The 16,940-nt window shown below is 47.8% G+C and overlaps 1 protein-coding gene across 3 annotated transcripts in view; it reads right to left on the bottom strand.

The window, feature by feature from the left end:
• The window catches only part of HVCN1 (hydrogen voltage gated channel 1), a 30,990-nt gene that overhangs the window by 575 nt on the left and 13,475 nt on the right, over positions 1–16,940 (bottom strand). For all 3 annotated transcript variants that reach the window (XM_061141924.1, XM_061141922.1, XM_061141923.1), the window contains 4 exons: positions 10,889–11,167; positions 6,456–6,560; positions 2,530–2,761; positions 158–270 (listed from right to left, as the gene is read on the bottom strand). In XM_061141924.1, the coding sequence (XP_060997907.1) occupies positions 158–270; positions 2,530–2,761; positions 6,456–6,560; positions 10,889–11,167 (729 nt within the window). The remainder of the gene's footprint in view (positions 1–157; positions 271–2,529; positions 2,762–6,455; positions 6,561–10,888; positions 11,168–16,940) is intronic.

The raw sequence follows: 16,940 nt of genomic DNA, 5'->3' as shown, positions 1-16,940 counted from the left end.
GCTGCAGGGGAGGAGGCAGTGCCTGAGCTGAATCTGAAAGGACAAGGAAGGCCTGACCGAGGGAAGAGGGGCTCTGGGCTAACGGCCCCATGAGAGCCGAGGCCTGGCTGGGAGGGAACAATCTGTAAACAGGGTGTTTTCCCAAGCACCTTCTTACCTTCTCAGAGCAGCTGAATTCAAGGTGCTGGATCTTGGTGGCCAGTTGTATGTTTATCTGTTTTAACCTTAACAGTTGCCGTTCTGAACGTGTCTTAACCGAGATAATTATCCCTGAAAAATAATGGTGAGGGTCTCTATGATACCAATTTCTGATTTAACCACTTGGAAAAAAACTCTGCATTCCTTATAAATGTATACAGTTGGGAAGAGCAGTGAGAAATAAAACAATCATCATGGCTTAAAGGCATCATAACTAGGAGGGTCAGGTTTTTCATTTCTGAGCTGCTCAGTACCCAGCTGAGACGTACTTCTTCGGCTTGCCTGGTGTGAGAAATCCTTAAAAATAATCACTGACCAGATGAGGGTTAAGCTCCTTAAGGGACCTTGTTCATAAACGTTCTGCTACTTAGCAGCATTAAGTACAAGTCTGGAAATGCTCAAGCTTGGGGTTGTCATTCTCCCCACTTTCTGCCTCCAGAGCTGTGGCCAGTTTAGTTGTCAGGCACTAACCTGAACCCTGGCTGGGGCAGGGCTCCCCAATGCCCACACCACAGGGGGGACAGGGCTCCCCGATGCCCACACCACAGTGGGGACAGAGCTCCCCGATGCCCACACCACAGTGGGGACAGGGCTCCCCGATGCCCACACCACAGGGGGGACAGGGCTCCCCGATGCCCACACCACAGGGAAGACAGGGCTCCCCGATGCCCACACCACAGTGGGGACAGGGCTCCCCGATGCCCACACCACAGTGGGGACAGGGCTCCCCGATGCCCACACCACAGTGGGGACAGGGCTCCCCGATGCCCACACCACAGTGGGGACAGAGCTCCCCGATGCCCACACCACAGTGGGGATGAGGCCTCAAAGCCTGTGCTACAGTGGGGCTATTCTGCCCCCTTCCAAGTGTGAGTGACCGAGTCTGGACCGTCACCCACGTGTGTGGTGCCCACCAGGCCTGGAAGCAGCCATTCCTGGTTCACAGTGTTCCTGGCTGTCCCACTGAGTCTGGTTTAGCCTATGTTCAGTCACGCTGAAATCTTATAGCAGTGTAATAATGGGCAGTAGCCAGTCCTCCTACGCCTCGCAGCAATTTTTTTTTTTAGACAAAATGAACACTTCTCACAACAGTGTGATGTGAAGAGTACTGGGTAGTAGCTGGTTCATGAGTCATTGATAAGTCTGTCACAGTCTAGCTACCTCACATAACCTTTGCACAGAGTATGTTTCTGTCCGAAAAAAACCAGTCGGCATAAGCATCTTCCACGTTATCTGAAGAGCTTCCTTTATTTCCTTTGACAGAATCCAAATAAATGTTCTTAATAGGCTTTACTCTAAATCACTAGATCTGAACTGGCAGGTTCCAAAGCCCGTGTGCCCGACAGAGCCGCTGCACAGGCCCTTACCCTGCCGGGCGGTACCCAACAAAGGAGGCGTCTTGGGACTCACTGCGCTTGGCAGGGGACAGGCCTGCCTCCAGCAGGCCTCACTGTTGCTCACTTGGTCTCCTGACAACCACCCACAGCCCATCGGCTTGGGCCCTAGTCTAGGGATTCCCAAACCTGCTGGGCACCGATCACCTGGGAGTGCTTCGCGAACAGACACCCGGCCTGGGCTCCTCCGCACCAGACTCGCCACTTAGAGCGCTGAGGGTGATTCTGACGCGGCAGGTCCACGGACAGGCGTTCACTGACGGCTGAACCACTGACCAGTCACTGAGTCCACATAAAATCACAACACAAACAGCTTCTCTGAAACAGAGGCTCCCCACACCCGCAGGGAGTGTGTGAGGAACAGGACCTGTGCCTAAAATCCGGGAAAGCGGTGTTTCCCCCAGCGAGTTCTCCAGAGCCAGAGTCTACAGCAGTCTGACAGGTGTTATTTCCTCCCAAAGTGTCAACTTGGAAAACATTGGCCATTCTCAGAGCCTTCATCGTGCTCACTCGTGTTGTGATTTTCCGCAAGCTGGCAGAATCTAATGCAGTGTTTCTCAGCTTCCTTGCTCCCCTCCCTGATGGTGTCCCTCCCAGGGTGGGACGGGGTTTGATAAAACTCTCTTTAGGAAACACCTCTTGAGAAACAAAAGTACTTTGGGAACAGATCAGGGATTGGTCTATAATCCTTTCTATTAACATCCTTCATTAATCATGAAAATAGAGCCTAAAGGAGAAGGGTCCTTCCTCTCAGGGCACATGTCCTGGTGTCAATTTGTAACTACAGGTGGCAGTGGGACACCAAAGCAGACCACTTCATGTTTCTCTTGGCTGCCAGAAGGACCGGGGGCTCTGTGCCCCTTCCAGGCTCTACCCACTGTCCCACCCCCCCACCCCCCAACCCCAGCGCCCCCACTCAGGAGCGCAGGGGACATACCATTGATGATCCGGGCCACCCGCCACAGCCGGAGCAGGATCAGCAGTCCTAGAGCCTCGAACTCATGCTCCCGGAAGAGGAGGACGATGTCGAGGATGAAGGAAATCACCACCACGATGGCGTCCAGGATTTCAAACTTGTGGTGAAAGAACTCCAAGCGGAAGACAAATATCTTAAAGAAAATCTCCATCATGAAAAAGGTGAGGATGGCAAGGCTCATGTAGTGGAACACCTGAGGGGGAGAGGAGACACGTGAGAGTGGCTCATGTGACTGAGGTGGTTCCCACGGGTGAGCCAGCTTTGAATGCACCTGCCCAGTCACCAGAGAGAATCCATTCCCCTGACCAATCCCACATTCCCGCCAGCACCAGGCACTGGTTTCGGGCTCTGACTGTAGCTGGGAACATCACAGACATTGCTCTCTGAAGGGCAAATGGGGCAGTGGCAGAACTGAAAACATCCACCATGCCTTTTGGCCCAGCAGCTCCACTGCTAGGAATTTATCATACAGCTAAGTTCACATGTGCACAAAGACAGTAAGGATATTTACTGCAGCACCATTTGCAGAACAGACGATTTTCTACATTATTTGTAGAACAACAGAAATGTTCATTAGACTAGGGTCCTTTTAAAAGCATTACAATAATAAAAATAAATGGGAAAAAAAAATAAAAGCATTACGGTACCTGCCCATGGAGTAGTACACGGTTGTTCAAAAGACCAAGGCTGATCCATAAGTATTTACTAGAAATGATCACCAAGGTGGATGATAAGTGAAGACAGTTCCCAGATCTAGATTTATAAATACTAGTCATCACTAGAGGAACCATTTCCATTCTGGGGCAGGGAAAGTATGAAGAGAGCTGAGACATCATCCTGGCCCAGAAAGCAAGAAATACTCAAAGGCAAGAGTCTTGTCAAAAGGACAGAGCAGTCAGCTCAAAGAGGCTCAACAGTGACCAAATCTGGGACCATTTGAAACTGAACACTGAAAAGAATGGCTGTGTTCTTGTGATACACGCTAAGAAAGGCAATGCCAAAGAATGCTCAAACTATCACACACTGCACTCATTTCACACCTAGCAATGATCAAAATTCTCCAAGCCAGGCTTCAACAGTACGTGAACCGTGAACTTCCAGATGTTCAAGCCGGATTTAAAAAAGGCAGAGGAACCAGAGATCAAATTGCCAACATCCATTGGCTCATTGAAAAAGCAAGAGAGTTCCAGAAAAACATCTACTTCTGCTTTATTGACTATGCTAAAGCCTTTGACTGTGTGGATCACAACAAACTGTGGAAAATTCTTAAAGAGATGGTTATATGAAACCACCTGACCTGCGTCCTCAGAAATCTGTATTCAGGTCAAGAAGCAACAGTTAGAACCCAACATGGAACAATAGACTGGTTCCAAATCGGGAAAGGAGTATGTCAAGGCTGTATTTTGTCACCCTGCTTATTTAACTTATATGCAGAGTACATCATGCAAAATGCTGGGCTGGATAAAGCACAAGCTGGAATCAAGATTGCTGGGAGAAATATCAATAACCTCAGATATGCAGATGACACCACCCTTATGACAGAAAGTGAAGAACTAAAGAGCCTCTTGATGAAAGTGAAAGAGGAGAGTGAAAAAGTTGGCTTAAAGCTCAACATTCAGAAAACTAAGATCATGGCATCTGGTCCCATCACTTCATGGCAAATAGATGGGGAAACAATGGAAACAGTGGCAGACTTTATTTTGGGGGGCTTCAAAATCACTGCAGATGGTGATTGCAGCCATGAAATTAAAAGACGCTTGCTCCTTGGAAGAAAAGCTATGACTAACCTAGACAGCATATTAAAAGCAGAGACATTACTTTGCCAAAGGTCCGTCTAGTCAGAGCTATGGTTTTTCCAGTAGTCATGTATGGATATGCGAGTTGGACTATAAAGAAAGCTGAGCGCCAAAGAATTGATGCTTTTGAACTGTGGTGTTGCAGAAGACTCTTGAGAGTCTCTTGGACTGCAAGGAGATCCAACCAGTTCATCCTAAGGAGATCAGTCCTGAATATTCATTGGAAGGACTGATGCTGAAGCTGAAACTCTAATATTTTGGCCACCTGATGCAAAGAGCTGACTTCATTTGAAAAGGCCCTGATGGTGGGAAAGACTGAAGGCAGGAGGAGAAGGGGACGACAGAGGATGAGATGGTTGGATGGCATCACTGGCTCAACAGACATGAGTTTGAGTAAGCTCTGGGAGTTGGTGATGGACAGGAAAGCCTGGTGTGCTGCAGTCCATGGGGTCACAAAGAGTCTGACACAACGGAGCAATTGAACTGAACTGATAAAATGATACTGACTAGTTGATGTAGAAGGAAAGGCAGAATTAGAAATCACTGATTTGCAAGCCAGTGTGTTCACAGACTCACACAATGATCATCGATAGATGCTAACTGGGGAAGAAGTTTGTATGATATTCACGTGTCACCGTGTGGATTATTTACAACTGCAAAGGGAAAAGTGTCCCTGGACAGTGGAACAGCTCAGCATTTACGACCTGAATCAAGTGATCCAGCAGACTAATAGAGGGTCCCTGGCCCAAGGTACCATGAGATTTAAAAATAAATAAAAAATAGCCCACCCTTGAAGAACTCTTGTTTTTTGAGCCTCTTGACCTAACTTGTCTTGTACAGGAAACAGAATAAAGCAACAGGGTGGCTCAAATGGTAAAAAGTCCACCTGCAATGCGGGAGACCTGGGTTTGATCCCTGGGTTGGGAAGATCCCCTGGAGAAGGGAAAGGCTACTCACTCCAGTATTCTGGCCTGGAGAATTCCATGGACTGTATTGTCCTTGGGGCACAAAGAGTTGGACACAACTGAGTGACTTTAAAGGAGCTCAAATATAATGTCAGAAATCTAGTTTGGAAAAAAAAATGCACTATGAAAGAGGAAATTTGAATGAAAACTGGTTATTAGATACTATGGAATTATACCTTTTTTAAGTGTAATAATGCTATTATGGTTCTACAGGAGAAAAACCTCATTCTTAGGCATTGTTGAAGTACTCAGGGATGAAGTGTCACGATGTCTAACTTTCAAACGGTCAAAAATATATGAGCATGTTTGTATGTGTATAAAGAAAGCAAATACAGAAAAATGTATATTTGCCATTTTTCATAATAAAAAGTAAAGAAAAAAGGCACAAGACAGTGAACATAGGTGGTAAGTTACTGATTCTACTAAACAGTAGAGTGAGAGAAAAGATTATCCATCTACCAGAGGACTCAAGTGTCACAGAAGAGAACGTTAACGGCTGCCTTGGTCAAAGGGGCCACGAGTAGGAAGGAGGTTTAATGTTTTCTTCCTGTCCTCTTGCCGGTTGAAAAGACACTGATGCACAGTCCACTGAATTTTTTTTCAAAGGGTGTGGTGAAATGTTTTTAAGCCCCTGGCCTTCTCCCAGTTACTGGTGATAGGGACACAGGGTGCATTTCCAGTGCACCCACTGCCCTCTGGATGACTGTCTGGGATGGGCCAGGCAGTAACTGTGAATCAGGGACTGAATGGTGGGCGCATCCCCCAGTGGCTCCAGCACAGGGACCACGTCAGCATGATGACAGGAGGACAAACAGCCTGTCCTCCTCTGGGGAATGGGAAGGAATCCTTCTCCTGGCTTGAGAATCAGTGACAGACTCCAGCTCTGTCTTGGACAGCTCAAGATGCAAGCCTGTAAGCCATCAGGTGACCTGAGGTCTCCTGCTTGTAGGGAACTCATGTCTACAACTGGGAAAGGAAGACATGTGCTCTGCTCTTTGACTGAAAGCACCCCATCAAACTACTCTCAGAGAAGCCCTGGGTGATTCTCTGCGGGTGCTGCTCCCTCCGCCCACCCTCAGTGCAGGTAACAAGAGTGAACCGTGTTAAAGGGCTGTGGACACACTACCCTGGGGGCATAGTGATTCTTGTCGGGCTGGATAATCTTCAGGTCCAGAACGAGCTCGGCAAGCACCAGGAGGGCGTCCAGGACGACCAGGCAGATGATGATAACCTGTGGACCAAGGGAAGAAGCAAGAAACCATGAGACCTAAACAGGGACCTTCCTTCCATCTCTAAGGGCTGTTAACACCTGGATGTCAAGGATGGGAGGCCAGTTGCCCACAGCAGCTCCAACGCCTTGCAGGAGGCCTGCTGGGGGCTGGCTCCTCTCACAGGAGCCCCTCCTTCCAGCCTGGCGCCGTGCCTGTCCTAAAGCCTCCGTGCAGCTCACTGACTGACCCTCGGTCACCACTGGTCTTTCTCGTAACTCGGAAGCTCACTGCTTCTCAGCATCTCTTGAACCAAATTGCTAATTCCTAGATGGCAAAAAATAAGTAGTAATGTTTTTTAAAGCTTTTGTGTTTCTAGTTCTGGGAACTGCTGCTTGCCTGGGTACACCCAGAACACAGGCACAACAAATAAAACATCCAGCCTCAGAGAGCTAAGTCGCGGGAGGATCTCTAGTGATGCCTCCTCCAGGCAGCTGGGTTAGGGTGATGTCCACTGTGCCCGTCAAACAGCTTCAGACTGGAGACCTGAGGTGCCCACCCTAACCCCCATGTGCTCACTGCAGGGGGAGGGTGGAGTTCGTTCTGGGTGTCCTGGGAAACAGAGAGGAGCTGAGGGAAAGACAATCTCATGGGTTTTGTGACCTGCTGGAGCGGGGAGCTGGCGGGGGCGGGACCAGGGTGAAGTAAGTGGGTGGTCTCACCGATGGCGGTGGGGGTGGTCATGGTGATGAAGGTGGGGATGATGGTGAATTGGATAGTAAAGGTGGGGTGGAGGTGATGGCATCTGGGGAGACCACAGGGATGACGTGGGAGTGGTGGAAATGGCAGCAACAGGAGGAACCCCAAGTGGGGGGGTTCCTCTTTTTTCCCTTGACCCTTGTGTGACCTCTTTCTTCCCTTGAACATACTGGACTGTCACTTCCCTGGGGGCCTTGCCTCTTACACTGTCAGGCAGATAGATCTTGACCTCTGAGAATTAGTCCGCCATTATTTTGGCAGTTTCTGCAGTTTCAGGTCGCAATTGAACCAGTTCAGGCCTATAAAGAATGGACTATTAAACCTTTTGACCATTTCGATCTGTAACAATTATGTCACTAATTAAAGTATTTGATGACATGGTTTATTGTTGAAAATTGTATGGCAAAGTGCTCTGTAATGAAATATTCACACAAATCCGAATTCAGTAGCTTAATGAAGACTCAAGCCTCAGACAGCATCTTTCCTTTTTTCCTCCCTCCCTCCCTCTTTGGTTTCATATTGGAGCTAAAGGGATCTAAGAGCTTGTCTGGCCTAGAACCAAGGCACAGAGATATTAAAAACAGACTGGATATTCAGTCGTAAAAAGGAATGAAGCACTGATGTACGCTACAGTGTGGATGAACCTAGAAAACATTATGCTAAGTGAGAGAAGCCAAACACAAACGGTCACACACATTGTAGGATTCCATTTACATGAAATGTCCGGTATAGTCAAAAAGCAGGTTAGGATTTGTCGGGGACTGGGGGTTACTGTCTAATGGGTACTAGATCTCTTTTGGGGCGATGGAAGTGTTCTGGAACTAGATAGTGGTGATGGCTGCACAACATCATTGTACTAAATAAATGCCACTGAATTATCCACTTTAAAATGATTAATTTGATCATAAAATGATTTAATTAATTAATTTTAATTTCACCTCAGTTTTAAAAAGTGATCGAGAGACAGACCCAGGGTCACAAAACTACAGTGCCTGGGTCCCAACCCTGGCCTCTATGAACTGACTGACTCCTAAGGTTCTGAATCCACCAGTTCACAAGGCAGGACTAGTTCTGAGGGGAGCCACATCACAAGGAAAAATGCTGAGAATTCAGGGAAGTGGGTTAATTCCAGGTCCTCACTGGAAGACAGCCACCCTAGCAGCGGCACCCAGAGGGGCAGGGTGTAGCGGGCTGTGGGGTGGCCAGTCCTGGGATGGCTCCCGTTAGCCTGGACCTTGGGCACAGCTCTCAGCTCTGCCGTGCCTTGGCGTTAGCTCTAACAAGCTTCAGTGTCCTTGCGGGGGAGACGGGACTCGGCTGCATTTTCCAGCCCGACTGACAATGGCAGCATCGAGTGAGATCAAGTGTGATGTGCGCTCAGCAGACGGCCTGGCCACAGTCAGCAGGTGATAAAAGTGAGGCTCCTCCTGGCCTTCCTGGCTATGCTCCCCCGACTGTCTGTAGCTACCACGGAGGCCTGACTCACCCCAAGTTCTCTCCTTTGGTTGGTTGTGCCATCCTGTGAGAAGTGACAACAGTCAACTATATAAGTCACCTTGGTCACCTCAGACCATGGGAACAGGTGGAGACTGCACCCAAGAGAGGGGATTCCAGAATCTTCCTGTATGTGGATTCTATCTGCAGAGATCAAACCCTTGAACCCTTACTCCCTACCCTGAGGTAGCCCCCCTGTTTCCACTCTAGGCCCCTCTACAAACTGCTCACGTCACTGCCTCCCCACTGCACACTCGGGACACTGATGGCTGCCCACTGCCAGTGGGTGGACTTCCAGTGCCTTCTCTCCCACTACCGGATACACACAAGCCCTGTGGACCCTTCTCAATTCCTCCAATGCTGGAGACTCTTTTCCTCCCTCGGGCCCTTTGCAAACATGGCCCCTCTGCCTGGGAAGCTCCTCCCTTCCCATCCACAGACCGCACTCCTGCCCAGCCTCGTGGTGTTAGGTGAAGTATCACCTTCTCTGCCTCACATCCTCAATTGGGTCTCCCCAACCCTGAGGATCTCTCAAAGCCACTTCCCCTCTTTGTTTCCCTGCAGAAGGCTTCTCTCCACTTGTATCCAGCATCTGTCTGATTTCTGGAATGCCTGCCTCTCCATGGAGCATCCATCCTCTGCAAGTGAGGGCAGGGATGTGTCCACCATGCTCACTGCCGTGACCCCAGTGATAGCAGAAGCTAAGATTCGTGACTGTTGAGTGAATGAATAAACACCTCTCCTCTGCTCTTCCCCAGAGCCACGTGGCCTGGGGGGCCCAGTCAGGAGAGGGGGGACCTCCCCAGGGCTCCCCTTGCAGCTGGGAGGAAGCTGGCTCCTTCTTTCTGCTCCTGAAATTGAGAGTTTGGGATTTCAACCCCAACAACATAATACCACGTTTCCTCTTCTGGCAGAGCTACAGAGGAAAGCGCTGAGCTGCCAGGAGTGCTGGGTTGCCTGCTTTGTTTCTGTAAGTCACACGAGAGTGAAAAAAAAAAAGACCAAAATAATTTCTTCTCTTTTACCCTGGAGCAAAGTCAGTGATGGGAGAGGCAAGGGCTGCTTCTCTCTACTTTCAGAAGGGACACCATCTCCAGGGAGGAGCTGGGTTATCATGGTTGAAGAGGGGTAACCTGCAGCAGGGGCCCCCAAAGAGTTCCATTCAGGGACTGGGCTGACAAGGAGCCTCCCGCTTTCTGCTGGGTCTCAGAACATGCTTGCAGACACCTGCTCACCCACGCTGGGGTGGCGGGATGGGGTTCAGACAGGGCTGGCCAGACTCCACTCACGTTGGGACTGACACTGAACCCTGTAGGAAGTCCTATTCCTTCTGCTTCTCTTTGAAGTCTGCGTCTCCCTGTCAGGGCCTCCCCATAACCACACCTGGAGATTGGTGGTGGGCTGGTTACTCCAGGCAGACATTTTCAGCATCACTTCACAAGAGACTACCCCCCCTCAATTTATCCTTTCATTTCCTTTGTGTGTGTAGGGGGTAAATTTTGCATAACTTAACATTTAACATTGCAAAACTTAACATTTTTACTCCTTTAAGGTTGGCATAACGTTCAGAGGTCTTAAGCACATTGACAAGGTTGTTCAACCATCACTGGTATCTAGTTCTAGAACATTTTCGTTACCTCAACTGGAAACTACATCCATTGCGCAGTCACTCCCCCCTTCCATTCCCTTTATTCTGCTGTCTCTGTGGATGTATGTATTCGAGACATTTCACATAAATGGGATTACAAGACATGTGGCCTTCTGGGTCTGGCTTCTTCCACTTAGGATCATGTTGTCAAGGGGCATCCACACTATAGCATGTGTCAGTGCTCCATTCCTTTCTACAGCTGAGTAGGGGTGAATCACATTTTGTTTAATGTATTCATCAGGTGATGAATTTTTAATTGACTTTTGGATTAGGACTTACCCTGCCCCTGACAACAGGGGACCTGCCCTGCACACGATCGATCGATCGGTGCTGGGTAGATATCTGCGGAGTGGAGGAACTGGTGACAGAGATGGGCCCCCCACCTGACCTCGTGACTTTGGGCTGATGGCTCTGCCCCACCCAAGGCATTTTGGGCCTCTGCCCACCTACCTGAAACCTGTGGGCGCTGAAGAGCTTCCTCAAAGTGGTCCTGAAGTCTAGGCGGGGCCTGGGCACAGGGGCCGGGGCCGGGGTGGGGTCAGTGGCTCTGCCCTCCTCGGCCGAGGCTGCAGTGGGCGGCGGCTGCTCTTCTTCCTCCTCCTCCTGCTCATTCTCCCACTTCTTGTAGTTGATGTTCCAGGCGTGGTAGTCATCCCCGACGACGGTGAAGTGTTTCAAGAACTTGCTCATCCTCTCAGCGGGAGCCACCCTGGGCCTGCGTGTGACTGCCTGAAGAAAGGGGGACAGAGAACGAGCGCTCAGGCAGCCTGTCCGTCAGTCTCCGGGGGGAGCAGAGCCCCCTGGGCCGGCCCGGGGTGAAGACTGTCCAGCGCTTAGAGCACCGTGCGAGCGCAGACCGTGAGGTCACAGTGGTTTTTCGTGCATTTATTTTTGGAATCCAGGGTCTCAGCGCCAGTGAGGTAACAGGAAACCCCAGACTCCGTCAGGCCTGCCACTGTGGTCTGGTTGGCAGTAACCAACAGGAGAGGTACTGCCGCCCAGTCGCAAAACACCCACCACGGCCCGCATGTAAATACCGGAAGACCCAATAGCAGCGCCTGGTTCAGAGACATCACAAACGAAAAACCCAGAGGTGAGAGTTGGTAGGGGAGGGAGAGGGCAAAGGCAGAAGTAAAAGTGCCCAAAGTTTCACACAAAAGCGAAGCCACCCTCGCCACCGATCGGTCCTAGAAAGGTCTGGGCAGCAAGTGGATTTTTCCTAAGTTCAGCCAGTGCTGTTTTAAATAATTATAGACAGTTGTTTAAAGACCGATGACTTCAAAGTAAAAAAGCAAAGAAGCTTTCCACTCCTTTACCCAACTTACCCTCCCAGACATCAAATTTTTTCTAAAGTTCAATAATGAAAACTTTCAAGTATGGTTAAGAGAAGAGGCAATATGATCAGCATAACAGGAAAAGAGAGCCCCAAACAGACCCAGGTCACTGTGAGAACCTGGATGTGATGGCAATGGCAGTCCAGATCAGTGAGAAAACACTGGAGAAGTTAGGACACTTGGCTTTTCCAACAAGGGGGAAAAAAAATCCTACCTCACACGAAACAGAGAATAAATTTCACTTGTATTAATCTATATAAATGCATTTAAAAGAACTTTAAAAGTCTAAAAACAAAATACAGACAAGTATCAGTACTGTGAAGGATTGCTTAAATAAGACAAAAAACACAAAATAAATCAATAAACCTGACTCACCAAAGCTAAAAATGTTTGTCTCTCACACACATACACAACCTGTACAAAGTAAGACACATCACAGACTGGGAGTAAATATTTGCAATGCATTTAATAGACAAAGATTCTAGCATCCAGAATATAGAAAGAAATCTTACCCAAAAAAGACAACTCCATGGAAAACTAGTTAATGGATATTACCAGTCAGGTCACATGAGAGGAAACCCAGATAGCCAAGACAGTCAACTTCACTAATATTTGGGAAAAGGTGAATTGAAGTAACAATCACACACCTTTTCATTCCTCAGATTGGCAAGAATTTTAAAATCTACAATGGCAAACAGTGAATGTGTGAAGCAATGGGGGTCTCTTGAACCCTGAAGGTAGGAACAGACAGTGGCACCACTATTTTTCCAAGCAATCTGGTATTGTTTTATCAAGTTGAAATTATACTAGTTAATGATCTAGTAATCCCACCCCGAGATAGGTTTCAAAGAGAAACTCGCCCACATGTACTCAAATCAGTGACATGTTCAAGAACGTTCACTGCAAACGTTCACCTAAATGGTAGGAGATAAAGAGGTGAATTTTCTCTGTTCATGTGATGGAATTTTATACAGCAGTTAAAATGAATGAACCATGTCTGTGTGTATCACTGATGACATCCATGTGTACCCCCTCAGCAGTACTGAACACAGAAAGATCCCTCCCTTTCTTCAAAAACTTCCTTCACTGGCTTCTCAAATTCCACTTTCTGAGTCTCCTGCTACCTCAATGGCTACCAAATACTACCATGTATTGTTTTTGGAATGTGTGAAAAGGTGAGCATAAACATACAAAAGAATGAAATTTCTGTTTCTGACCAATGACACGGTAATTGGTATAAACAACTACACCAGTTAGAGTACCTGCCATGAGACTAGATAAAATATAACTCTAAACCTGGGTAAAATGTATGAAATGTACTGTGATCCTTGAGAGAAGAGAAACAAATAAGATGAGCCCCACAATCACTCTAGCTTTCTGCCTGGAGGTACTTTTTGGACTGTGGAGACAAAGATTATAGTTCAGGGTTATTGAACTTTACTTCCTCAGGAATTTGCATGGCAAGGTACCAAAGAAAAGGAAGCAGTGCAGAGAGAAAACACTCCAAGTATTGGACTTAGGCTGAGTCCTAAACTTCACATGTGCAGAGCAAGACTCCATGAAACAGGGCAAAATATAACTTTCAGGGGAAAACAAAACATAAAAAAACTCTTAGGGAACTGTGAGCTGAACAACTACCAGAGATTTACATAGGTCTGGGTTGGGAGATCTGTGAGTTTCAAACAGTGAGAGTAGAGAGATCTTATTGAATACTCTTGAATATTCAGTGGAAATTCCAGAAAAGCCATGCCTTATATGTAGACCTAATCTAGCCCTCCAGTCAGGGCTACCTTAGACCTATCCCAACTAAGCTTAAAAATAAGACTTTTAAAAAGATTATGCTTATTTCTAAGTAAATTAACTGCCTCTTGGAACAAAACTCAGTCCTCTATTGAAGAAGACAGCAAAACACTCTCAACAACATAACATTCATAATGTCCAACATATAATAAAAAATTACCAGACAGATAAATAAGCAGGAAAATGTGGTCATAAACCAATAAAACATCAGCTTATTAGCTCAAAAGGGATGGAGACAACGAAATTAGCCAACAAAGGTTTGAAAATAGTTACTTATATATATGTTCAAGGATTTCAAGGAAAACATGAACTTAATGAGGGAACAAATGGAGAATCTCAAGAGAAAAATGGAAACTATAAAAAATCCAAATGGATACTCTAGAATTGAAAAACACATATATGAAATGAAAAATCACTGGATGGGCTTAATAGCTGATTAGATGCTGCAGAAGAAAATATCGGGGAACTTAAAGATAAAAAACTCAAACTACCCAGTGGAAGCAAGACGAGAAAAAAGGCTAGGGCTAAAAAAAAAAGAACAGAGCTTCACGGACATTAAGTTCCTAATATACATGTACCTGGAGTACCAAAAAGAGAAGAGAGGGAAAATATTTGGAGAAATAACACCTGGAAAAAATCTCCAAATTTAATGGAAAAATACAAACATATAGGTCCAAGATTCTGAGTCCCCAGAATACCACGTGACACCTGACCTAGCGCAGAAGCCCATCAAGTGCCTGTTGGTGGAGGGCCCTGGTGCCTCCAATTGCTGGGTTCTCAAGGCTGGCCAAGGATCAGGCCCACAGCCAACCTGAATCTTTCTGGGTGGTTAGTGGCCATGATCCCCTCCACCAAAACACTTCATCTGGCAGATAGAAACCTCTTGCACTAATTCTCAGCATGGTGGGAACCTCAGGATGTGCTACAAAAACCATATTCATATTTTATACAGAAAACTTTTTTTGAAACTTTGCATCCAGTAAAGAAGCAACTTTCAGTAATTTGGAATGAAAATATGGCACCCAGCAGAGCAGAAAACAACTCTAGTTTTAAGTCAAAAATTCGTCATGCCAGAAGCAGCAAAATTCCAGAAAAGACAAAGATCATGAAAACATTGTGAGCCTCGGCAGCTTCACCACCCACCCTGGACTCTCCGCTCTCGGCATCCGCCTCCCCCCACCCCCCGACCTTGCCCAGGCAGATGGAAGGACCCACTCAGTGAGTTGCGGGGACCGCCAGCCTTAGTGCCTGGCCAGGAGCAGACCCTCTGTAAGTACCCGCTGGTGTTATTATTCCTCAATAAGAAACACTCTCACCTCCACTCCTCCGACTTCTTCATCACCTGTGGATTTCTCAGTTCACTGGTTACTGGTCCCAAACTGTCTGCCTCTGCAACCCCATGTGTTTAGTCATATGGACTAAAAGATTCCTTTTCTGGCTGAAGCCAGATTTAGTTGCTTCTATCATGTGCAATCCGGAGAATCTAGACCAGTGGAGTCCCTGGCACTGAACTGTCCCCACTTCTCCTGCATTAACCCTTGCCGTCCCAGTATATTCTGGCTCTGCTCTCTCTGGGTCACTGTTCTGTATCAAAGCCCACGACTGGGGTTCCCTCCCGGACTGGGCTGTATCCTCTCACAGTGTGGACTTGGTTCTGTTTGACAATCTTGCCTCCTCTTGATTCTTCTCCCATCTCTGGCTGCTCTTCCCGTACCACGTCCCTGCCCCCACACCACCGCAAGTCCTCGAGTCCCTGACCCTGAGCTTGCCCTGGCACAGGGCCACTCCCCACTTCGGTGGTCTCTGCACATCTGTGTTCTCGAGGCTGCTCAGGTGCCCATCAGTCTCCAGCCTGCCATCTGATATCCTGGCAGGTCATTAGTCTGCTGTCATCCAAACTGAACTAATTTCTTTTCTTTCCCCCCAAATCTACTTCTCCTTCCACACTGGCCTAGGTCATGGAGTCACATGCACCCTGCCGCTCAAGTCCAGGACTGAAGATCCCTCTTGGCTCCGATCTCTCCATCAGGCCTGTCACCCTAACCTCCTGAACACCATTCCTGCTGCACCTTCTCTTCATCTCTCTCCTACCACTCTCCCCTCTTTTGGGGACACTTGCACCAACCTCCTGACTCGGCCTCTTACCTCTGACCCTTTCTCCATCCAGTGGTGGCCAGGGTCGCCTTTCTCCAATGCTGGGCTGGCTGTGTCCCTGCCCTTGCCTATCTCCCTCCCCCGCTTCCCATTACTTTCAGTCTCTCACCCTCACCCCCTGCCAACTGCTGCCTTCAGGACAAGGTCAAAGCTCTCACGGACCCTTCCCCAGCCTCCACCACACTCCAGTTGCACTAAACGCACTGTGGTTCTGGAATAAACCACTCTCTCTTGCTTCCAGTACTTCACATGACCTGTGCGCCCCACCACCCCACCCTGCCTAGAATACCCCCCATCTGCCTCACCCTAGTTCTTTTTCAGGTCTTACAGAATCAATTTTACCTCCCTTGGGAGGCCTTCCTTAACTGCCACACGTTGGGTGAGGGTCCTTCCTCTACTTCCCCATCAAGCCACTAATGAACACTGTGACATCTCAAGGTTGTCTGTCTCCGGCACTAGTCTGTGAACCCCGGGAGGGCAGATGTTGTTCCTCCCCTCACAGGGAGGGGCTCAATAAATATTTAATAAACGATTTAACAAAACCACAGGAGCTATCCATCAAAGGTAACTGCCTACTTCTCGTTTACACATGACAGGTATTATACCGGAAAAATTACTACCTGGGAGAGAGGGGGAAAAACAAACAAACAAAAAATCAGACCTACAATTGATGTGGAATAAAATGTTCTTGTGAATGTCTATTTTTCAGACTCTGAAGCTGTCATCTGTAGGAGGGGGAAAGTCCCTATTTCATGGTCATCCAGCAATCACTGAAATAGGTACTTTTTAAGAAATTCATCTGACTGCTGATTCCCAGGGCTGAATGTCTGCTAAGTCCCCATTTCCCCATTCCCTCTCAGAGCCTACTTTTGGGGACTTAATTTGCTTATTAATCAACACGTGCGTGCATGCATGCTAAGTCACTTCAGCTGTTGTCTGACTCTTTGTGACCCTATGGACTGTAGCCTACTGGGTTCCTCTGTCCATGGGATTCTCCAGGCAAGAATACTGGAGTGGGTTGCCATGCCCACCTCCAGGGGATGTTCCTGATCCAGGGATCAAACCCACTTCTCTTATGTCTCCTGCACTGGCAAATGAGTTTTACCAATAAGGCCACCTGGGAAGCCCCATTAATCAATACTCCTACTCCCAAACAAGATACAATAGCAGCAACATCTATTATTGCTTGATTGTTTATAATTTGTTATAACAGC

The sequence above is a fragment of the Dama dama genome, chromosome 5 (genome assembly GCF_033118175.1).
Source record: "Dama dama isolate Ldn47 chromosome 5, ASM3311817v1, whole genome shotgun sequence".
Classification (NCBI taxonomy): domain Eukaryota; kingdom Metazoa; phylum Chordata; class Mammalia; order Artiodactyla; family Cervidae; genus Dama; species Dama dama.
This window is presented reverse-complemented; position numbering and strand designations above follow the sequence as displayed.